The sequence below is a fragment of the Aspergillus alliaceus genome (genome assembly GCF_009176365.1).
Source record: "Aspergillus alliaceus strain CBS 536.65 unplaced genomic scaffold BDW43scaffold_15, whole genome shotgun sequence".
In the NCBI taxonomy this organism is placed as follows: Eukaryota; Fungi; Ascomycota; class Eurotiomycetes; order Eurotiales; family Aspergillaceae; genus Aspergillus; species Aspergillus alliaceus.
In genome coordinates, this window is record NW_022474698.1 from 207,926 (window position 1) to 228,421 (window position 20,496).

General features: G+C 49.1%; 11 protein-coding genes across 11 annotated transcripts; 6 read left to right on the plus strand and 5 right to left on the minus strand.

Moving 5' to 3' along the window:
• Positions 1–457: 457 nt before the first annotated feature.
• BDW43DRAFT_309952 (transcription initiation factor TFIID subunit 11 family protein) lies at positions 458–1,654 on the plus strand (the record flags this gene model as incomplete). Its single annotated transcript, XM_032046803.1, has 2 exons — positions 458–918; positions 1,003–1,654. The coding sequence occupies 2 exons, from the start codon at positions 458–460 to the stop codon at positions 1,652–1,654; spliced, it is 1,113 nt and encodes a 370-aa protein (XP_031901528.1).
• A 468-nt stretch (positions 1,655–2,122) lies between these two features.
• Positions 2,123–3,285, minus strand: BDW43DRAFT_51843 (uncharacterized protein). Its single transcript, XM_032050178.1, has 2 exons — positions 2,857–3,285; positions 2,123–2,695 (listed from the first exon to the last, which is right to left on the minus strand). The coding sequence occupies exons 1-2, from the start codon at positions 3,125–3,127 to the stop codon at positions 2,178–2,180; spliced, it is 789 nt and encodes a 262-aa protein (XP_031901529.1). The 5' UTR covers positions 3,128–3,285; the 3' UTR covers positions 2,123–2,177.
• A 1,240-nt stretch (positions 3,286–4,525) lies between these two features.
• On the plus strand, positions 4,526–5,568 carry BDW43DRAFT_309954 (adenylate kinase family protein; the record flags this gene model as incomplete). Its single annotated transcript, XM_032046804.1, has 5 exons — positions 4,526–4,742; positions 4,797–5,080; positions 5,126–5,317; positions 5,372–5,428; positions 5,482–5,568. The coding sequence occupies 5 exons, from the start codon at positions 4,526–4,528 to the stop codon at positions 5,566–5,568; spliced, it is 837 nt and encodes a 278-aa protein (XP_031901530.1).
• Positions 5,569–5,652: 84 nt separating this feature from the next.
• BDW43DRAFT_272604 (membrane insertase OXA1) lies at positions 5,653–7,690 on the minus strand. The gene is made up of 3 exons (XM_032041555.1): positions 7,484–7,690; positions 6,664–7,431; positions 5,653–6,602 (listed from the first exon to the last, which is right to left on the minus strand). Exons 1-3 carry the CDS (start codon positions 7,559–7,561, stop codon positions 5,961–5,963), a joined length of 1,488 nt encoding a protein of 495 aa, XP_031901531.1. The 5' UTR covers positions 7,562–7,690; the 3' UTR covers positions 5,653–5,960.
• Positions 7,691–7,844: 154 nt separating this feature from the next.
• BDW43DRAFT_51868 (TOM13-domain-containing protein) lies at positions 7,845–8,672 on the minus strand. The gene is made up of 2 exons (XM_032050179.1): positions 8,208–8,672; positions 7,845–8,118 (listed from the first exon to the last, which is right to left on the minus strand). Exons 1-2 carry the CDS (start codon positions 8,478–8,480, stop codon positions 8,011–8,013), a joined length of 381 nt encoding a protein of 126 aa, XP_031901532.1. The 5' UTR covers positions 8,481–8,672; the 3' UTR covers positions 7,845–8,010.
• A 617-nt stretch (positions 8,673–9,289) lies between these two features.
• Positions 9,290–11,162, plus strand: BDW43DRAFT_272607 (protein phosphatase regulator SHP1). The gene is made up of 3 exons (XM_032041556.1): positions 9,290–9,474; positions 9,534–9,919; positions 9,971–11,162. Exons 1-3 carry the CDS (start codon positions 9,400–9,402, stop codon positions 10,695–10,697), a joined length of 1,188 nt encoding a protein of 395 aa, XP_031901533.1. The 5' UTR covers positions 9,290–9,399; the 3' UTR covers positions 10,698–11,162.
• Positions 10,876–12,491, plus strand: BDW43DRAFT_51889 (Mrp/NBP35 family ATP-binding protein). The gene is made up of 2 exons (XM_032050181.1): positions 10,876–11,257; positions 11,441–12,491. The coding sequence occupies exons 1-2, from the start codon at positions 11,225–11,227 to the stop codon at positions 12,335–12,337; spliced, it is 930 nt and encodes a 309-aa protein (XP_031901534.1). The 5' UTR covers positions 10,876–11,224; the 3' UTR covers positions 12,338–12,491.
• On the minus strand, positions 12,492–14,028 carry BDW43DRAFT_51876 (uncharacterized protein). The gene has a single exon (XM_032050180.1). The coding sequence runs from the start codon at positions 13,923–13,925 to the stop codon at positions 12,645–12,647; it is 1,281 nt and encodes a 426-aa protein (XP_031901535.1). The 5' UTR covers positions 13,926–14,028; the 3' UTR covers positions 12,492–12,644.
• Positions 14,029–14,486: 458 nt separating this feature from the next.
• Positions 14,487–15,866, plus strand: BDW43DRAFT_51958 (COG2 family protein). The gene is made up of 2 exons (XM_032050182.1): positions 14,487–14,671; positions 14,742–15,866. The coding sequence occupies exons 1-2, from the start codon at positions 14,657–14,659 to the stop codon at positions 15,615–15,617; spliced, it is 891 nt and encodes a 296-aa protein (XP_031901536.1). The 5' UTR covers positions 14,487–14,656; the 3' UTR covers positions 15,618–15,866.
• Positions 15,683–16,847, minus strand: BDW43DRAFT_272613 (mitochondrial 54S ribosomal protein uL1m). Its single transcript, XM_032041557.1, has 3 exons — positions 16,557–16,847; positions 15,925–16,489; positions 15,683–15,866 (listed from the first exon to the last, which is right to left on the minus strand). The coding sequence occupies exons 1-3, from the start codon at positions 16,811–16,813 to the stop codon at positions 15,774–15,776; spliced, it is 915 nt and encodes a 304-aa protein (XP_031901537.1). The 5' UTR covers positions 16,814–16,847; the 3' UTR covers positions 15,683–15,773.
• Positions 16,848–17,028: 181 nt separating this feature from the next.
• BDW43DRAFT_309962 (glutamate--tRNA ligase GUS1) lies at positions 17,029–19,430 on the plus strand (the record flags this gene model as incomplete). Its single annotated transcript, XM_032046805.1, has 5 exons — positions 17,029–17,292; positions 17,365–17,767; positions 17,845–17,925; positions 17,980–18,287; positions 18,342–19,430. 5 exons carry the CDS (start codon positions 17,029–17,031, stop codon positions 19,428–19,430), a joined length of 2,145 nt encoding a protein of 714 aa, XP_031901538.1.
• Positions 19,431–20,496: the final 1,066 nt, after the last annotated feature.

Genomic DNA, 20,496 nt, shown 5'->3' on the forward strand with positions numbered 1-20,496 from the left:
CCTAAGGCAATGAGAATATAATCTCGCGAATAGATACTATCCTCGTTAGGCCTACTTTAAATAAAATGATAAGTCGACGGAAACATGGATCAACTAGTAAGCCCATACAGGAAGAAAGAAACGTTAGGTAGCCTTATTTCATATGAGTTAATGGTACTTGAAAGGTATTGAAGGGTTTGTTGCAGATCCAATACTACTACGACGACAAGAAAAAACTTTTTAGGGTTGAGGTTTGTTTGATACTCTGGACACCCAAGGCACCAACCGTACCCGAGAACGGAATAGCGTGTCAAATAATAAATCAGCGCCGTTATCGTTCCGGTTGATTAGGGAAACTCTTATACTTACTTACCTTACCATACTTACTGTACCTTCGCTGTTTAAATCAACAGCACTCTTCAACACATCCCCTCCGGAACAGAACCTCCATCCCGAAGCCAATACAGACCAGCTCACAATGTCATCGCCGCCGCCCACAAACCCTTTGAAACGACCCTCCATCTCATCCTCCGCTTCCCAACCTCTCGGCACCAACCCTAAACGGCCTCGCATGCACCCTCTCCGTCAGACTTCCTTTCCGACCACTATCGACACGGATTCGCGCGCATATGGTACTGCTAGCGATGCGGGTAGTGTTACCGGCAGTTTCACGGGGAGCTTAGGAGGCACAAGCGCGGATGGTGTATTTCGGAATAAGAAACGCGGGCGCAAGAGTAAAGCGGAGAAAGAGCGGGAGAAGGAAGATGCGGCGAGGGGGGACATGAGATCGTCTGTTGATGCGGAGGGGTCGGTGCGAGCGGGTGCGGCTGGCGGTGGAGGGGATGATGGGGATGATGATGAGGATTTCGAGGATGAAGGGGAACTGTTAGGAAGAGAGGAAGGGGCTACAGATACAGAGGCTGACAAGAAGAATCTTGCGTATGTTTCTTCTCCTACTTGCTCTTCGTGGCGATTCTATGCGTCTTTTTCATGGTGAATATGCTAATTGCGGTACTTGTATAGATTGCTGGTCGATGCTTTTAATCCTTTACAGTCGGAGCGATACGATCTATTCAAGCGAGCGAAGCTGAGAAAGGAGACTTTGCGACGGATTGTGAACCATGCACTATCACAGTCTGTGCCGGCGAGCGTGGTTACCACGATTAATGGATTTACGAAGGTGTTTGCGGGGGAGATCATTGAAAAGGCTCGGACAGTGCAGGCCGAATGGGCAGATGCACACGACCAATCTGCGATAGCGGCTTTTGAGGCGGAGGGGGCCGCGGCAATGGCGAGAGCTGCGAATACATCGGCCTCTGCCACACCAGGCCCTGCTACTCCAGGACAGCTCCTGGTGAAGCAAGAACCCTCGAACCACTCGCCCTTTCCTCCCACGCATGTTTCTGGGACACCGTGCCCATCGGGTGCAGAAGGCTCGCAGCATTCTCCATACAACGCTTCGCAACCTAGACCGGAGAGGATATTCAAGCTACCTCCTAACCCCCATCGGGGACAACTGCTTCCAGCACATCTGCGGGAGGCACTGCGACGCTGGAAGCGGGACGGTGAGGGCGGTGGTGTAGGGTTCTCAGGACTGAGTATGGGAAATCTGGGAGTTCGGGGATCGGTGACGTGGAGTGCCGGCAGTGTTGGAGGGAGACGAATTTTCCGCTAAAAGAACACCGCTCTCTCGAGGTAGACCTGTTAATGATGTCACGAAGGGCGTAATTACTGGGATTCTGTAGCAAGGATTACTATTGTTTTGCGACTTTCAAAAACTGGAATTTGAGCTTCTCATTCGGAAGGATACACTCACCTGCGGCGCCTTCTAGCGATGCTCCTCGTTGTCAGTCGATTCGGGAATCACTTTTTATGGAATATCCATATGAGCAGTGGACACAACTGACCCGCACCGGAATACTTCAGATAACGTCACACTGCTCTAAGCCACTAACAAGGGCAACGAAGATCATGGTATTACCTGGTCTTCTTCACCGCGTTTCTACTGCGTCGGGCAGATGCCATGCCTCCGACATTTCTTCTCATCCAGAGTCTCAATGTATCAGTAGCAATTACATCTGTCAGTGATATAATTTCACCTTTCTAATTCATGGACTGAAGGAAAGAGCTCCTCTCAGCACCAGGCCATTCACGATTGGACATCAAGCATTCCCTTCAAACAAATCCCCACATATACATCAGGACGGCAATTCATGTGTCCTACTCGACGTAGTCAACTCCACGGGACTAGAAGGGTTCTTCCACTGCTCCATCTCATGCTGCTGCATCCCATACACCGGAATCCCGCCAACACCACCATCATTCTCAAATCTAGCCGCAGCAGCAAGACTCTCCCTCCTAGACCTCCTCTCATAAAGCGCCCAAGCGACAGCCCCGATAGCAATAACACCCAAGGGCACACCCACCCCCGCGCCAATAGCCGCATCCCTCGAGCTGGGGCTTGAGGATGACGTCCCATTACCTGGCGCACTATTACCTGATGTGCTATTCGACGCGCTCAACGACGAGATATTCGCCAGCGCCGCATACCCCGCTACGAGGGACCCATCCGGCACGAAGAAGGAGCTCCCAGAGGAAGCGGCACAGCCAATTTTGGACCCGTTAAGTATGGGCTCATTGCAGCAGTATTCAGCTAGACCGTTGCTATTTAGACCCAGCGGGAAGAGAGAGGAGCCAGAGCCGCGGGAGACATTTGCTATTTTTGCTCTGTGTTAGTCAAATCGGGACCCTTGTCTCTCTTTGAATTATGCAGCGCTGAAAGAAGGATAAAGGTGTGGGGGTGTAGAAAAGGAAGTATAACGTCCAACGACACCGCTGCATTACTGGAATGAGAATGAGGTAAAGTCAGGAACATACTGCAGAACTGCGGACAATTATCTGAATTCCAGTTTGGATCTGTACAAGCTCCTCGAGACAAAACGTATGGTTGGATGGCGACGTTCAGACAGAGGTTATTCGATAGGCAGAGGTTCCCGGCGCGACAGCAGGGGGCGTATTTCTCGTCCGAGCAGGGGACGTCGGCGGTTGCGGGTGTACCATCAGGCCAGTAGCAGGTTGACTCGCTGTATACTACCGGTAGGACTAAGGAGAAAAGGAAGAGAAAAGACAGCCGAGGAGGGCGATTCATGGGGATTTTGGGTTCTTTTTCCCCCTTCTATTGAGAGGGCCAAGTCGATGTAAGATGATATATGGAGTACAAGGGCCCCCGATAGAGGAGTGGGGTTGGGCTGTCCGTCAGGATTTTTCAATTTTGGAAGCTAATCAAAGGGTAGTGAGAGACCATAAGAAGGGATGGTGAGGAGGTCCTGTACATGGAACAGGCTGATGTTAAGACTTGCATGAAGTGTTACCAATCAGATGGGGATGAACTATCACTCTTCCAGTAAGATCTTCACTCGCCTCCAGGTCGGTTATTTTAACTTGTCCATAAAGGCTTGAGTGCACGAGATCCAATCAGCTTGGAGTTGGTTTAGTAGAATCATGTGAAGTTCTCTTTGATTCCTGCTGCTGCATAGCCCTGATTGACTATCTTCCATATCCGAATCAATCCCTCTGAATCCCACCCACTGCCCGAATCCAATCTCCTCCCCATGGACCGATCATGAAGCGAAGTCAGGTAAACCCAAAGACCCTTTAAAAGCAACAAGAAAAGTGAACCCCATCTGCGACTACCATCAGAATCCCCCTGCCTTCAATGGCTGAATGTTCTCTAGGTTTACCATAATAAGCTTCACAATGTCAAACAAAGTGAGCTGCAACGGGGGCGCTCATCAGAAATGTTGCCACAATCTTCCAAGATGAATAGTTCGAAATGCGATGGGCTCTTCCCCGTATCTCCCTAGATGACGGTGCGGGCGCTGGTCGTCGAGTCGGATGAGTGCTCTGCGAATTGTCTCCACGATCAGAAGAATAATGATGGTGGACAGAAGTAGTTCGATCCACTGCACCATGTAACCGTTGTATTCGCTGTCCTGCTCCATACTGGCAATGCATTAGATGTAGTCTGTGCTTTGGACATGAAAAGCACGGGACGAGAAGGATTGTCATCTAGGAGGCTCTCTTGTCTTACAGATCAGAGGATGTTGTTGGAATGTCTATGTTTGTGGCCCGTTAGCCAATTCTTTGTGGAGAAATACAGAATAGGGCACGTACACTCACTGGAGATGACAATGTTGGAATAGCTGTGCACCAAGAGATAATAACGGAGTATCCTCATTGAGAACAAGTTAAAAGTCGAGAACAATATGAGGATGCAGAGCAAGATAAAGGTACGGAGGAAGAAGTTTTTAATGAAAGAATGACTTTTGTGAGTTCTCAGAGCCATATTATCATTGTCAAGGCGACTAAGCAACGAGTCAGCAATGTTTTGCTGTGAACTTTCTCACAGAGAAATAAGGAACTCATACTAGCCATTTGTCTAGCATGCATTGCTGGCATGTTCACAGCACACTCTTATTTCTGGACAAACATGCTCCTTTGTCCTTGGCGGACATTTATGATGGCCTTCTCTCAGCTGCTTCTCACCATGCCTGACGTGCCCGATGACCCGGCGGAAAAGAAGAAGAGTATTGTCCAACGCGTCTGTTTGACCCTCCCTTTTTCTGGGCTCTGGCAAGATTACAGTCGGGCTCATGTTAAGTCGGCGTGTCGTCAAGGCGTTGCCGCCGCAGTTACACGGGAACTGAAAACCATGCCTGAACCAGAGGTTCATCTTAGCATGGCGACAGTCATCTTCTTGATCGGTAAGCCCCAATGGTGCTCTCGGGACAAATGGGCTTAATCTGATCAACGCTCAGGAGGTCCAGGTGCCGGAAAGAGTACTATCGCCACTAAGCTTGCCGCAGACCTGGGACTCATACATCTTGATCCTGACAAGATCGTCCGTCGTCTGGAGATCACTGGTCCAGAGGAGATATGGCTTGCAGTGAAAGGCACTATGGACGAGAACGGAACTATTCCGGACGATGTACTGAGCCTTCTCTTGAAGTTTGAAGTATCTAAGCACCTAGAAGCACCTAAATGTGTGTTTTTGATCGAGGCCTTTCCTAGGTCGTATGCGCAGTTTGTAGAATTCATCAGCGTGAGTTGGCCCGAAGTACTACGGCCGTTCTAACCGCGTCAGTAGATCTGTGGCTACGGGCTTACTATCAGCCTTGATGTGTCCTCTGCCACTTTGATGAGACGCTTTATAACGGAGACTGAATCATTTTCAGAGAGAGTGGCAAGGATGGAAGATTTCCTCAAACGTGAAGACGCCTTTGCTGTTGCAGAACTTGCTCTCCATCTCCATCCCAGCTTCACGGAAGGGCTAATCAAGGTACGTAGGGCATGTTCTGCATGTCAATATTACGCGAATATTGATTGGCAGCAGGTTTGCGCCGAGCTGAAGGTCGAAGAATACTACCCACATCTGAAAGGCCTTGTCGAGGTAGGAACAGGACACCGGGGCCGAAGGGAGATTCGTACACTGATTATAGCTAGAGAAAGCTTGCCAGTCCTAAAATGGTGCTCTGGACCAAAGAATTGGGTATGGAAATGGTGTCTCCTGCGGAAAATATTGAACTTTAGGCCCAGCTTCCCTGTCGCGCTCCAAGCTCAGTATTCGTCCGAGATCGCCTGTTCTTTGGTGGGTATTCGCCATGCAGCCAAGGGCTTGTCAGTCCTCTGACGTAGGTTCTCATTAGTAACTGGCTTTTGCATAGTATTCTGTACTAAATGGTGACATTGTTGGCCTCTCTAACAGAAAAGAAAAAGTTATCGAGTGGTTGTTGAAACATCGGATCGGACCTGCTGACGGGCAACCTCCAAAACCGATGAACAAATCAAGAGGATAGATGTTCTATTCAATCCGACTCATTCTAAGTAACACATAAAACAGAGCTGAATGGTACACGCCATATTATACAATGAAATAAATCCTGGATCTGTAGATGGCCGAGTGTGTGGCATTGACCTCGTGCTCACCTTTGCTTGGAGTTTTTATACGCAGAACGAGCCTTCTCCCTTTCGAGCTCTAGAGCTCTCAAGTGAGCTATTCTCCGCGCATGGTTTCTCTCCTCTCGTTTCCAGTCATCTTCCTCTTTCCTTCTCTGCTCATAGTCTGCTGCTAGTTTGCGATCCTTTTCACTGAGTCGAGGGGTTTCGGCTAACGACCCGTCGGCGTTCTTCTTGGGTTCATTGCCCATCGCGGTGTCTATTTTTTCCTTCATATCATTTGTAAGGTTGCCATAGCTTTTCTTGACGTTATCGATCGTACGGTCAACGAAACTAACATCCTGACCCGGCTTCGCTACAATGACCTCGTCTCTTTTATCAGATTGAATGGCCTCTTCGAGCATACGAATCGATCGTTTTTGCTCCTCGGGCGTAATTTCCAAAGTTGCCGGCTTGTTTGGGATGGCGATATTGGCAAATTTCCGGAAGCTGGTAGAAGAAACTAGGTAGGCCTGTCCCAGAGCAAACAAGCCGGTCGATAGGAAGTAAAGTTGAAGAGCGCTAGGGAAGAACGACATGAACGCGAAGGAAATGGCAGGCATTCCGTACAGGAAAAACATGCCGAGAGGTGACTTCGACATCTCATTCAAACCGGACTCTCCACCTTTCTATGAGAGTGAGTAGAGATTAGCTTTGGGGTTGGGAATATGGAGATGCAACTGGGAATACCTTGAAAGAAAGATACATGGCGAAGGCTGTGGTAGCCGGCAGCAGGAAGTACGGATCTGCAACCGTGAGATCCTTGATCCAGCCAACAGACTCCGCCGCCAATCCCGGCACTGGCAAAGCAGTCATTCCCTTAACAACTCGATAACAACCAAACCCAAAAGGAACTTGAATCAATGGTATAAATGACTTGTAAGCATTGATATTGTGATCAGCATGGATTTTCTCCACCTCCGCTCTCGCTTGCATAGCTTCCGCAGTTTTACCTTCTCGTGCAAACGCCGTCATCCTAGCCCGGATGGGTGCAACTAAGGGTTTCACATTGTTGATTTTGGCGGAGACATCTGCAGCAGCAAGCATTGGTTTCAAAAGGGCCAACCGGATCAAAAGCCCTGTTCCAACAATACTAGCCCACCAAGGCAAACCACCCCAGATATGGAAATGCTCAATGAAGTATTCGATCGTGGACGAGAAACCCCAGCCATAGTCGAGTCCTAGCTCTTTCAGATATCCAATCTTCTCAGGGATAGCGTTGATATCGAAATCAGAAAGGTCAGATGCTGGTGCGGGTGCGGTCGTCGTGCCTACAGCGTCGCTGGTAGTTGCGGCAGCGGCAGCGGCAGCCGGAGCAGAAGCGGTTGAGTTGAACCTTGGGGCCAACACTTGATGAACGGAGGATACCGGCCTCCAGGATAGGTTTCCAGCAAGCGATTGGTTCGATCTCCCATATTGCGCAGGGAATCCTGAGGCCTGAGAACGGAATGAAGACATCTGTCAATCTTTTAGTATTTGCCGACGGGAATCACATCCCCGGTGAACGAACCAATCGAGCAGTCAATCGCTGCCGGGCAATGGCCGGCACAATGCCGCGCCCTTTCAGGCCAGCCCCTCCCAACATCATAGCGGTTAGATTGAACAGAGGGATAACGTAGAATTGTTGAGCGCAGTCCTGAAGGGGAAAAAAGGCGCGGTCACGGCCAATTGATTGGACTTTTTGCGCCAAGCCTTATTTTTCTGCCGGGCGGCCGGAGAACACTTATCGACGGGTTTCTTGTTTGTATTAATTATGAGAGAACGGTGTATACAAGATGGTGAAGAACAAGATGACGATGATGGACTAGCTGCTGGTAAATTAGGAACCCCATCCAGCTGCCCACGGAGCCATCGCATCGATGCCGAACTTCAGGTGCTTCGCCGGACGCCGTCCAATCAGACAGTATAGGTACTACTCAAAGTCTTGGGATCTATGTACATATGTCCAATTTTATGATGATAATGAATCTTGTTAATTATTCTGTTTCTGTTGTTGTGCATTTCAATGTGAGAGCGGTTGTAGAGTTTACATTGAGCTTATTCTAGAGACGCTGTGTCTCGCAAGCTAGTATTCCTCCGCGACGGAATTTCTCGAACTTCCACACCAGGGCCAACTGGTCTCGATCGCCGATAAGTTGGAAATATCTAGCGAGAAGATAATATGATTAGCAAGGCATGCGAAGACCCGTTTACAGATAGGAGCACGCAGCAGAAACTAATCGGGCAAACGGTACCTTTGTCCCAGACCATCCTAGCCGGAAGGCTGCCTCATGTGCAAATAGTTCACCAAACCCCAGCATAAGTCCATTCACAAACGGAAGGACCAGGTTGATAGCGGCACCTCGCAGGATACTCCAGATCGTAGGGGGCGTGTAAAGGATCAAAGGGGAACTAGATGTCGACTCGGATAACTCGTTGTTGGCCGAATAGTTCTCCGAGTCTGAATGTAGGGTCAATCCGGATTCGTAGAGCTCAACCTCCGAGCTTGTGTGGCCATCCGAAGCCATGATGTGGGGAGGGAGAGAAGGAGCGCGCCGTCAACAAACGAGGGAGGATCTAAATCGGAGTTGGTCGTCAGAAGACAAGCGGTAGCCGTGGTATTTTGGTTTAGAGCACTAGTTCACAAAGGCAGGTTCGAAATTTGACCTTTGATAGTCTTAATAGCGGGGGTTCAGGATCTGTTGGATATGAATAGAATTGCATTCAACTCTACTGCGTTAGATAGTAGTGGCCGTATGCTATGATATGCTTGGATACACCTGACTGGTTATGTAATCAGGAACTGTAACTACGTGACACCAAATCAAGTCTAGCATGGTATTAGTTAGTATTTTTTGTTATATATATGTTATTGATGGTAATCAAATGAATGCCTTGCTATAACAATATTAATTTTATATAAGTTGCTGCGTCACTTACGCTTACTAGTAATACTATATTATACTTTACCATACTATACCATACTCCTACTAAAGATCGAGCAGTAACCTCCAATCAGTTTGGTAACGATGAATCTAACGGCAATGATTGGGCCCAGGAGACCTCGTCGAAATACTAGGTAGGTACCGGTTGTTCTGCATGTCAAAACCGTACAAAGCCACATACATTTCTTAGGTAGCTATTTGTATGTACTTCCATGGATACTTGGGGATAGTTCACTAGCACATACATGTACTTATAGTAGCTATTAGAACAAGAGGGGAGGATGTTTCCTGAAGCATCAGCGGAAGATCCCCTCTTCCGGATGACCAATCAGGTATCAGTGACGTACCTCCCCCATTTGTTGTTCCTTCAGCTTTCTCGGAGATCTTTAGTATCACAACTTCAGAATCCCTTCTTACTTCGTCTACCAAAACTTATCTCAAAACTACCACGCGCTACTACAAAAAAGGACATATTCGGAACGCAGCTGCTTATACAGTCAGCATGGAACATAACCCCGCCGATCAAGACGAGGTTGTGTCTCAGTTCTGTACCATGACCGGGGTACGTCCTGAAGAGGTAAGTTTTCTTCTCCCCCCTCGCGTACATCTCTCTTTCTAACTCATGTATTTTCGAAGGCAAAAGAGTACCTCGTAGCCAATGGATGGGATCTCGAGGCTGCCGTGACCGAATTCTTTGCCGAACAAGACGAAGCCTTACAAGAGGGAAACTCGGGCGCAGGCCAAACTCTTGGAACAAATGAATCAGTGCCATCAGCAGGCCGGTCGCTAGGTGGCAGTTCTTCTCAGTCTCCTTCACTTACACCTCAACCATCCTCCGCATCACGCAAGTCCGCCCCGAAAAAGAGGTTCGCGACGCTAGGTGATTTCTCCGGCGGCGGTGATGACTCCGAAGAGGAAGACGACATAGAGAATCAAGATCTCTTTGCTGGAGGTGAGAAGTCCGGGTTGGCTGTACAGAACCCTGATGATATCAAGAAGAAGATTATCGAGAAAGCCAGAAGGTCAGTTCGGGAGCAGACTTCCGTAGGTCATTACAGCTAAATGTCTTTCAGGGCCCAAGCCCCAGCATCTGATGACTCGGAGCCCCGACGGTCTTTCTTTACGGGTCCCGCTCGTACACTCGGCGGTGATGACACCCCCAGTCGGGTCATTGATGTTCCAAACGAACCTACGCCGCGATTGCCGCAACGCGTACGGCGGACACTGCACTTCTGGGCTGACGGGTTCTCCGTGGACGACGGCGATCTTTACCGTTCCGATGACCCCGGAAACGCAGAAATCCTCGAGGGTATTCGACAGGGCCGCGCTCCTCTTTCTATCATGAATGTGCAGCCCGGCCAGGAGGTAGATGTAGAGATCAAGCCGCACGAAGAGAGATATGTTAAGCCAAAGCCGAAATACAAGCCTTTCGCCGGAACTGGGCAACGACTTGGAAGCCCAACGCCGGGAGTGAGGACGCCAACTCCCCCGACTGCCCCCGCCCCCGCTGCTGGACAGGTCAGCTCCGAGCCTGCGAAACCTACTGTGGATGAATCGCAACCCATCATTACCCTTCAGGTCCGACTTGGTGATGGCACCCGTCTGACATCCCGATTCAATACTACACATACCATTGGTGATGTCTATCAATTTGTCACTGCCGCCAGTCCAGAGAGCCAGAGCCGTCCCTGGGTGTTGATGACCACATTCCCAAGCAAGGAGCTTACTGATAAGGCTACTGCTCTTGGGGATCTAAGTGAATTCAAGCGAGGAGGCGTTGTAGTACAGAAATGGCAATGAAGTATTGTCTTCTAATCCATACTTAAGAGGTTGCACAGGCTGGGCGGGACGGGTTCGATTGATTCTAAACATCTAAAGATGAGGATTGCACACACTACTGTTCCATAAAAGACCCAATATTATTGGATGATTCATGGTAGTGAGCAATAGACTACTAACTTGTCTCCTGAGAGCAATAACGAGACATCACAAGTTAGGCTTTAAGGAAGTATGTATGTACAAAGTCTAGTATCAGTTTCCAAAAAGAGCTCGGTATACTTGAAATAGCCTGGTTCAATCTAATGTAGTTTTATAGCATCGATAGAGAGCAGAAGTTCTAATAGTAACATGTAACTTCCACCACCGTTACGTGAAGTTGAATGAGCCGTCCAATGGAAATGGACAAGTCAAGTGATTGATAAGCAAAATCCACTCCGCAGAATGACGCAGAACTTCCGCTGGGAAATTGGCATTTGCCATCTTATCAATTAACCCAACCATGCAGTGAAGTGAACTTTTACTTCCTAGTAACCATAGCGACCACCAAAATGCCCTTAGATGGTGTCAAGAACATTGTGCTGGTGAGTTTGTCCCCAATTCATGGAGAAGAGAAAAAGAGAAAAGGTACCCCTCATCGCTTATCGATAACGTTTTCTCGCCATGACCCCTAGCGAGGGCCGTGTAGCAGGCGCATTAACCCGAATAGAAGAACTATACTAGCCATGAAAATGAAATACAGCTACTAACATAAATCGCAACAACAGGTCCTCTCCGGCAAAGGTGGCGTCGGCAAATCCTCCGTTACCCTCCAACTCGCGCTAGCCCTCACCTTGCAAGGCAAATCAGTCGGCATCCTAGACATCGACCTAACAGGTCCCTCCATCCCCCGTCTAGTCGGACTCGAAGATGCAAAGATCACCCAAGCACCCGGGGGCTGGGTCCCCGTGACCGTACACCCAGCATCCATAACTGACGGTGCACAACGGGGCTCCCTCCGCTGCATGTCGCTAGGATTCCTGCTGCGCGATCGCGGCGACGCCGTTATCTGGCGCGGACCGAAGAAAACGGCCATGATCCGACAGTTCCTGTCTGATGTGTATTGGGGGGAGACGGACTACTTGCTAGTGGATACGCCTCCGGGTACGAGTGACGAGCACATTGCGTTGGCTGAGCAGTTACTTAGATTGGCGACGACGAATCCGGGTGCTGCGTCGTCTAGTTTGCCGAGATTAGCCGGAGCGGTTTTGGTTACGACGCCGCAGGCGGTGGCGACGTCTGATGTCCGTAAGGAGGTGAATTTCTGTGTCAAGACGCAGATTCCCATGTTGGGTGTTATTGAGAATATGTCGGGTTATACGTGCCCGTGCTGTGGGGAGGTAACGAATCTGTTCTCGAGTGGTGGGGGGCAGATTATGGCGCAGGAGACTGGGGTGAGGTTTTTGGGGGCTGTGCCCGTGGATATTCAGTTTGGGGAGCTGGTTGAAGGGAAAGTGGTTGATGAGAGTGAGGATGAAGACGATGTGCAGCCGGAGCAGAAACAGGACGTGATTGTTGATAAGAGGTCGTTGGTGGAGAGGTATAAGGATTGCTGGTCCTACTCTCGGTTTGAGGAGTTCGCAAAAACACTACTGTCTGAGATAGAGGACAGTGTGGGGAAATAGTCTTTTCGTTCCATGGTGTCTACGGTTCGTTGTTCAGAGGGCGTATTCCTATATTTATATTATACCACATTTGCACATATAATTGAAATATCCATTGGTAAGTATGCACTAATATGCTTGATTTTGTTATTAGAGATAACGCTAAAGATTACAGCGGCAGACGGACATTTTCATAATAACTTTTACATATCGTCATAATCATAACAATAGGTATCGCTGGCCCAGAGTACTTATCCTTCCTAACATGCATAGTCAACCGTGACCAATACAAGCAGATATATTTACATAAGATAGAGGGCAAATTTTGTTAGGTATTATCGGCGTGCGCGGTGGAAGCATCCAGGTTTTGCTGCCGCTCAAGCATCGCACGCAATCTCATCTCAGCCGTCTGCTCGGTTTGGCCAAAATCTAACCTGTCGCGCGCAGGATACTTGAGCCAACCGAAGACATCCGTTAAGGCAGATTTTCCGGCTGCAGGTAAAATCCAGCGACTTCGCGCTGCATCAGGGGTAAGGTTACTACTTAAGGTTGGGTGGTTTTGATTGACATAAGATCCCGGCTCCAAATGGCGTCCATCAGCCTGAACGTCAAGAATAACTTCAGACACCAGAGCTGGCGTTTGAATAAGTCGCCTATGATCTTCCGTGCTCGGTTCAGCGCTATTTGCCAGCAATGCCCGGCCGCACGACTTCGGTCTCGACGCAATCTCTCGCGCTGTAGGAAGTGGCCCTACCGCGGAAGCTGATTCGACTGTAGCACTAAACCCCATGGAGCTTGAAGTGTCGGGGTGTACTTGGACAGATGACCCGTCTCCACCAGACAGCGGTAGCATCAATTGAGAGCCTGCGTTACGAGACGTTGTACTCTGTCGGGTATTCTCCATGAAACCAAAGTGCACGAGCGAGTGATCCCGCCCGTCCATAACACTATGGTTGTCATCGTAGATAACCACATTCTCGTTAGCCTGTCGTTCATGTTCAGAACTAGCTTCGTCCACGGGCATGAGACCTCCAGGGGGCACACGAATTTCGCCTAAGGGTGCTATATGGCTTCCGTATTCGTTGGCCAAGCTGAGCTTGCTCCGCCCGCAGATCTCCCCGATCGAATCCAAGGTGTGACGTATATTAGGTTCAATGGCTCGTAGGATGCCATCGATGCTGAAGTCCTTGTCCGAGGGGAGTTCTGGCCCACGCCTTTGGGATTCAGTACGACCTGTGAATGGGAATGACCGCCGGAGAGACATCCTTGATGTTCCCGCAGTATCGTCGGGGCCGCCAGAATAGGCACGAACTAGGACGGGCTGCGATGGTGAAGTCGAGGGCCGAGCGCCAGCTTGACTTGGTGGTTGTCGGCGATTCCAAGAGAGGGGCCTAGGGTTTCCATTCAAGTGACGTAAAGCAGTTGGACGATAGGTTCGAGTAGAGTCGTCTAGAGTTGACTCATAGTGACACGGGTTTGCTTGTTGAGTAGTCTCAACCACTGGGTGGGAGTGCGCAAGAGAAATCCGGGGCCATCTCTGGCTTGAAAAGGAAGACGACGAGCGGATTTCATCGGGGTGGGTGAACAGTCTGTTTGGCCTGTAATCCATCGTACGGATAGGTAGGGTAATTCTCAACCAGTTGTGGTGGATGCGGTGTTCATCTGAAGGTGCAGAAGAAGCTCACTAAGTGATGCAGGAGACCACAGAGGGAACGATGCGACAACACCACTACGAACCAACCCCGCCCTCACAGTAGCAGACAAAGGCCTGTGAGACACGTATCTGCGCTGCTATGCATTGCTTGGAGGCAACATTTAAGGGGGCATGATCCCACTTGCTGCAGAGCTGGAGTTCTCGGGTAGTCCGCTGATTAGGTTGATTTGATTTGATTGGGGTTGACGGGAAGATGCACTTGTTTTGATTTCTGTGCTGGTCGACTAATACTATTTCTTTTAAATGCATACATAAAAATAGTTAAGTTCATATTGGATTATAAATGGTATTGAACCTAGAAAATTAAATGTCTTTCCGTGATGGTGTTCTCCCTGTATAATTAAAATTGAACTAGTGAAATCAACGAAAGCTATTGATTTTAATATACTTATATCAGTTTAGCAATGAACAATTATTCATTTTATTCATGGGTGGAACCAGGGAAATTAAACTAAGAAAGTACCCCGGAACCCAAGCTTACAACGACCTCCACAATAAAAGGCTCCTTTTCAAACTGACAGACGTTTTAACTTCGGTGGATCTTTGGATTTCCTAACCTCTATTAACTTTTTTCAATATCCTCAAAAAAAAGAGTAAAAGACACTCTCTCCTCTTGAATCATCGCCATGAATAGGTTTCGCGTATGCAAAGCAGCATCCCTCTCCCCAGCCATCGACTTCATTCTTATTCTAACTAATCGAGTTGTGACAGTTTGGCGACTCCGATGAGTCTGCCTCCGAGGTCGACGATGATACCTCCGGACTTCCCTTTCCTGAGCCATTGTCCCGCTCATCCTTTCTCGCGCCCGACTTTGACCCTGCAGAGTACTTATCCTCCCTGACTAATCGACACCAAAGCCTGGAAGACCTACGGCAGGAACTGCGCGACTTGGACCAATTGCTTAGCCGAGAATTGCTGGACCTAGTCAACGAAAATTACCGGGATTTCCTGTCGCTTGGAATTGCACTACAAGGAGGGGAGGAGAAGGTCGAGCAAGTACGTGTTGGGCTACTGGCATTCCAACGAGACGTCCAGTCCATCCGCGACAAGGTCGACGCAAGGTATCGAGAAGTGGAGCAACTAGTGGAAGAAAAGAAGCGCCTACGAAAACAGGCAAACGTTGGGAGGGCCCTGCTGGATTACGCTGATCGGGTCGATGAGCTGGAAAGGAAACTAATGATTCGTGACTCAACACCTGCCCATCAAGGCGACTCTACCAAGGACCTCGATACGGATTCTGACTTGCTGGACAGTGAGAGTGAGGAGAGCGAGGAGGAAGAGCTTCCGAATGGTGCATCGGCTACCCCTCTTGTATCACTGAAGAGACTTGAGCATCATATTCAGAAATATGTCTACTTGACAAGGCTGTCATCGCGGATAGGGGACGATCATCCGTTCCTTCTCAATCAACAACCGCGATTATCCAAGATAAGGTCTGCAGTACTCTTGGATCTCAAAACGGCTCTCGAACAAGCAAAGAACGCGGGCGAGAAACGGGATACAAAAACGCTGGCCGTATTGCGTCTCTACAAACTGATGGGGGAGGACACCAGTGCAGTATCTGCTCTGAAGAATCTGAAATTATAGATCGTGCCCGGTACTTACACTAGGCATGTGCATAGCGTGGGCGTTTGGGATGCTGGGATCTCCAGGAATATATATGAAACAATACCATTATACACCGTGCCTTTCCTAATAAAACATAATCTGTACACCCAAACACTCGAATAAGTTGAAGCTATTTTACAGACCGCTCAAAGATGCAGGCTCGGGGGAATTGTCAGACTTGAACTCTCCGTTCAAACTGAAACCAGGGCCATTGGTCGAGCTCAGCACCTTAAAAAATAGTCAGCGGAGATACTACATATAATATCGAAAGTCGAAGCTAACTTACCACTTCATGGATCTCCTTATTCATACGATCGTTGAGGCCAGCCGCATCCTTCTTGATTTGCTCGATAGTTGCGCGCAGGTTGTCTCGCAGCTGTTCAGGGGAGAATGCCAATTGCCCAATTGGCAGTCGAATGACAGCATCTCGCTCTCTGTATACCGTACCGCCACGCAGCATCTCAACCCTCGAGGCCACGTCTTCAACGACGGTGCCTGTTTTTGCGCTAGGCATCAGTCCTCTAGGACCGAGAACTCTGCCCAGTCCAGCCTTGTTCAATGCTTCCAAACTATCCGGGTGGCAGATAAGACGGTCGAACTCAATGATGCCCTTTTTCACATTATCGAAAACTTCCTGTTCCCCAACCAGGACGGCTCCTGCAGCACGAGCCTCCTTCTCATGCCTAGACCCAGTAGGGCAAACGACACAAATCCGTGACTCTGTTTGAACTGAATGAGGGAATCGGAGCATGTTGCGGATCACAGGGCCATCCCTTCTCGTCTTCAATCGGATGTGTATCTCGTACTTGGAAGTAGTTGGCTCGCGGCCGACTTCGAATGCGCGAATATACCTAGAATGACCAAATTCCCGCGTTAGCGAAATTGTCGCCGACGGGCAGGAGAAGACGATAGACGTACCTCATGGCATCGCAAAGAGCGAATTGATCAATATCCTTCAAATCACTCTGCTTAAACTCTCGAGGGCCCTTCTTTGCCTTCTTGCTCTTTTCCTTTTCCTTGTTCTTTTTACCCTGTGCTTGAGGATTGTTCTTGGCTCCTCGAACCTGCTGGAAGCTTGAGAGGAGAGGGGTCACTGACCCCTGGCGAAGCGGAGAGCGACATGACGACAAAAGGCTCCTTGCCGCACTGGGCACAAGTGAACTGTAGGAGGACATAGCGCTGGCTATGAGGATGTGACCTCGGGCTTCTTGCGGAAGGGAATGTTTTCTGCCCGGGGAGCTCTCACGGACTTGCGGGCGGAGAAACGTGACACCGGCGGAAGCGCCATTGAGTTAAATGCCCCTCCAAGTATTTTACGATGCTCTCCTCCCCTACCGCGAGACGTCTAGAAGGACTCATTCGGGTTCCTACCAGTGGATTCAGAGACATCATGTCCAACCTGCAGTTGACCTTAGCGTCAAAGGCTAACCAGGCCTCTCTACTTCCTGCTCTGCTCGTCGCAACCTCGCTCAACGAAGCACGGCCATCCCCGGTGATTACCATCACCTACGAGGATAAGGCCGTCCTCGAGCAGGGCGATAAGGCCGTTGTTCAGTTCGTTGGACTCAGCGGTACTCCCGTTTTTGGGACTGTTAATGTTGTAGGAGAATTACTCAAGGATTTCCCATTCCTCAACTCGAAGGACCAGAAGCTCGTAAGTTACATTTGCCTATGGCTGCTCCGATTCAATGGTAATATGAGGCAATTCGTCTAACAATCTTACTAGGAGAACGAGTGGCTTTCTCAACTTGACTCTTTCACTACCCTTGACTTCAAGGCTCTTGATCTTTTGCTCCAGCGCCTCAATACCCATCTCCTTTTGCGGTCCTTCATCGTTGGATACTCGCTGTCTACTGCCGACATCTCCATTTGGGGTGCGCTCCGCGGAAACCGTGTTGCTGTCTCTGCTATCAGAAAGGGGGCTCTTGTCAACTTGTCTCGCTGGTTCACCTTCCTGGAAGATCTTTGTCCGTGGGCCACATCTGCTCTGGAGGCACTGAATGCCACCGCAAAGGAGAAGAAAGCGGCGAAGGCCAAGGAAGGAGCTAACTATGACATTGCACTTTTGAACACCGAAAAGGGTGTCGTGACCCGGTTCCCACCCGAGCCTTCGGGCTATCTCCATATTGGTATGTGTGTGTGTGTGTGTGTGTGTGTGTGTGTATAGCACAAGTTCCAGACGCTAAATATTGTGCAATGATGATAGGTCACGCTAAGGCAGCTCTTCTGAATGATTTTTTCGCGCATGAGAAATACAATGGCACCCTGCTTGTCCGTTTCGATGACAGTGAGTCCACCTCCAATATATGACGTTTTGGATTACTTTCTCACACTTGTGAAGCCAACCCTACCAAGGAAAACACCGAGTTCCAAGATGCTATCGTCGAAGATCTTGCTCTGATGGGGATAAAGCCGGACCGGATGAGCTATACCAGCGATTACTTTGACCAACTCTACGACTACGGTGTGCAGATCATTAAAGACGGAAATGCGTACGCCGATGATACAGACAAGGAGACCATGGCGGCACAGAGAATGGACGGCCTACCCAGTAAGCGTCGTGACGCCACTGTTGAGGAGAATCTTGCTCGGTTCGAGGAAATGAAGAAGGGCTCCCCAGAGGGTCTTGGTTGGTGTATCCGTGCCAAGGTATTTAAGGGTTCTATCTTCACCTGAGGAAAAAGTTCTCATAGAGTTTTTTAGATCTCCGTGGACGACAAGAACAAAGCTCTTCGTGACCCGGTAATTTATAGGTCCAACCCGGACGTTCATCACCGAACTGGGTCGAAGTGGAAGATCTACCCCACTTATGACTTTGCATGCCCCATTGTCGACTCTATTGAAGGTGTCACTCATGCTCTTAGAACGACTGAGTACCGTGATCGGAACCCTCAGTACCAATGGATGCTGGACGCCCTCAAACTTCGCCACGTGCAGATTTGGGACTTTGCTCGCATGAACTTCATCCGAACCCTGCTGTCCAAGCGCAAGCTTACTAAGCTTGTCAACGAGGGCGTTGTTTGGGGCTGGGACGATCCAAGAATGCCTACGATCCGGGGAATTCGGAGGAGAGGAATGGTAATTCCAGGACTTCGTGAATTTATTCTCAGGCAAGGCCCTAGCAAGAACATCACGAACTTTGACTGGACCCTTATTTGGGCGACGAACAAGAAATATATCGATCCGGTTGCACCGCGTCATACTGCCCTTCTCCAGAAAGACGTTGTCAAGGCCAATGTTACAGGAGTGCCCGCACCCTATACCGAGGAGAAACCTAAGCATATTAAGAACCCTTCGATTGGCACGAAGAAGGTCGCTTACAGTGGCTGTGTCATTCTTGACCAGGAAGATGCCAAGAGTTTCAAGCAAGACGAGGAGATTACTCTCATGAATTGGGGCAACGCCATAGTGCGGAAGATCGTGACTGACCCGAGCTCCGGTATTGTCAAAGAGCTTGAGTTGGAGCTGCACCTGGCAGGTGACTTCAAGAAGACTGAGAAGAAGGTCACTTGGCTATCTACCGACCAGGAACTGGTCCCAGTTGAATTGGTTGACTTCGATTATCTTCTGAACAAGGACACCTTGCAAGAGGATGACGCTCTGGAGGATGTCTTGAATAAGAACACTGAATTCAGAGAGGCCGCTACTGCCGACTGCAATGTTGCCGAGCTGAAGGAAGGCGACATCATCCAGTTCGAGCGCAAGGGATTTTACCGCGTCGACAAAGCTTACGCCCCGGGCCAGCCGGCGGTTTTGTTCTACATTCCCACTGGAAAGACCGGCGGTAAATAGATTACACACCACGAATGTCTGGTAGTCGAAGATATGTTGAAATGAGAAGTTTATTACGTATATACAATGTGGTAGTCATGGAAGTTAAAAATTGGGCGAATAGAGTTCGTCGCACCCAAAGACAAGGTGGTCCTACTGTAGGATTGAGATGCAAGAGAACTCTGATCATAGAGTGAGTGGATGATCCGACGATTACGTCGTGTTATCATTCTCGGAATCTCAAGGAAAGTAAAGTGTGGGATTTTGAAATTCTATTCTCTGGTCAACGTTACATTCGATGAGAATGGAGAAATTGGAATCCAGAGAATGATTCCAAGATAAACCCTAGTACCCTAGACCCATTTCGGCCGTTAGTGCCGATCACTTGATCTCCATTTTCTCCATACTCCATACTCCATACTACATACATAGTTCTCCACCCCACAAAACATATTGACTTGGATCTTCACGTCACGAGAATATTAAGCTCTTTCTACCTTGTTTATTTCTTTATAGCTTTTGGCTTTTGGGCTACCAAGTGGCCAAGAGTGAAAAGTCTTCAGCTCTTGTTCTCATCCTGTCATCGTCATGTAGGCTACGTAGCCTCAGTAGCAGGCCTTCCCGTGGATTCCGATACTCTTTCTGCTGGCATCTCATGCCCAGATCCTTGGGTATCATCATCGCGTCATGCGGTTAATTCTAAACTCAATTGTGCTCGTGTGTATCTTTCTTGTCTGGGCATACAAGTGTCAGAGCGAATGACTCACGATGTTTCCCTGGCGCCTCGTCCGTATACTTCCACCGGGTCGAATCGGATAGGTCAGCAACTTCTCATACGTCAAGACAATCGAGGAGTCGTCGAATCAACTTTACATGTCCCTAATGTATATCCAAATTGACTTTGCCCTCGAATGGTGTACGCAGCTTTTCCTGGTCTCTACCTTAATTAGTCTCCATCACAACTTGACTAGCCGGAAGCTTCCTGGTATCTACTACGTCAGCATGATAGCCTTTTCGTAGGACGACTCTCTCAATCTATACGGTGGTTGGTGGAGCGAGTGGTTATTGTAGTCCCTACACCCTCGCG

Coding starts and splice junctions, on each gene's coding strand:
- BDW43DRAFT_272604 (XM_032041555.1), bottom strand. CDS start 7,561: ATGATGTTGGGAGGGGCTGGCCTGAAAGGGCGCGGCATTGTGCCGGCC. Junction 7,432..7,483: donor AGCGATTGACTGCTCGATTG/GTTCGTTCACCG, acceptor AAAGATTGACAG/ATGTCTTCATTCCGTTCTCA. Junction 6,603..6,663: donor CCATGTATCTTTCTTTCAAG/GTATTCCCAGTT, acceptor TCACTCTCATAG/AAAGGTGGAGAGTCCGGTTT.
- BDW43DRAFT_51868 (XM_032050179.1), bottom strand. CDS start 8,480: ATGGCTTCGGATGGCCACACAAGCTCGGAGGTTGAGCTCTACGAATCC. Junction 8,119..8,207: donor TAGGATGGTCTGGGACAAAG/GTACCGTTTGCC, acceptor TCTTCTCGCTAG/ATATTTCCAACTTATCGGCG.
- BDW43DRAFT_272607 (XM_032041556.1), top strand. CDS start 9,400: ATGGAACATAACCCCGCCGATCAAGACGAGGTTGTGTCTCAGTTCTGT. Junction 9,475..9,533: donor CCGGGGTACGTCCTGAAGAG/GTAAGTTTTCTT, acceptor GTATTTTCGAAG/GCAAAAGAGTACCTCGTAGC. Junction 9,920..9,970: donor ATTATCGAGAAAGCCAGAAG/GTCAGTTCGGGA, acceptor AATGTCTTTCAG/GGCCCAAGCCCCAGCATCTG.
- BDW43DRAFT_51876 (XM_032050180.1), bottom strand. CDS start 13,925: ATGGATTACAGGCCAAACAGACTGTTCACCCACCCCGATGAAATCCGC.
- BDW43DRAFT_51889 (XM_032050181.1), top strand. CDS start 11,225: ATGCCCTTAGATGGTGTCAAGAACATTGTGCTG. Junction 11,258..11,440: donor GTGTCAAGAACATTGTGCTG/GTGAGTTTGTCC, acceptor TCGCAACAACAG/GTCCTCTCCGGCAAAGGTGG.
- BDW43DRAFT_51843 (XM_032050178.1), bottom strand. CDS start 3,127: ATGAATCGCCCTCCTCGGCTGTCTTTTCTCTTCCTTTTCTCCTTAGTC. Junction 2,696..2,856: donor TAATTGTCCGCAGTTCTGCA/GTATGTTCCTGA, acceptor GAGCAAAAATAG/CAAATGTCTCCCGCGGCTCT.
- BDW43DRAFT_272613 (XM_032041557.1), bottom strand. CDS start 16,813: ATGTCCTCCTACAGTTCACTTGTGCCCAGTGCGGCAAGGAGCCTTTTG. Junction 16,490..16,556: donor GCTCTTTGCGATGCCATGAG/GTACGTCTATCG, acceptor TGGTCATTCTAG/GTATATTCGCGCATTCGAAG. Junction 15,867..15,924: donor ATAAGGAGATCCATGAAGTG/GTAAGTTAGCTT, acceptor CTATTTTTTAAG/GTGCTGAGCTCGACCAATGG.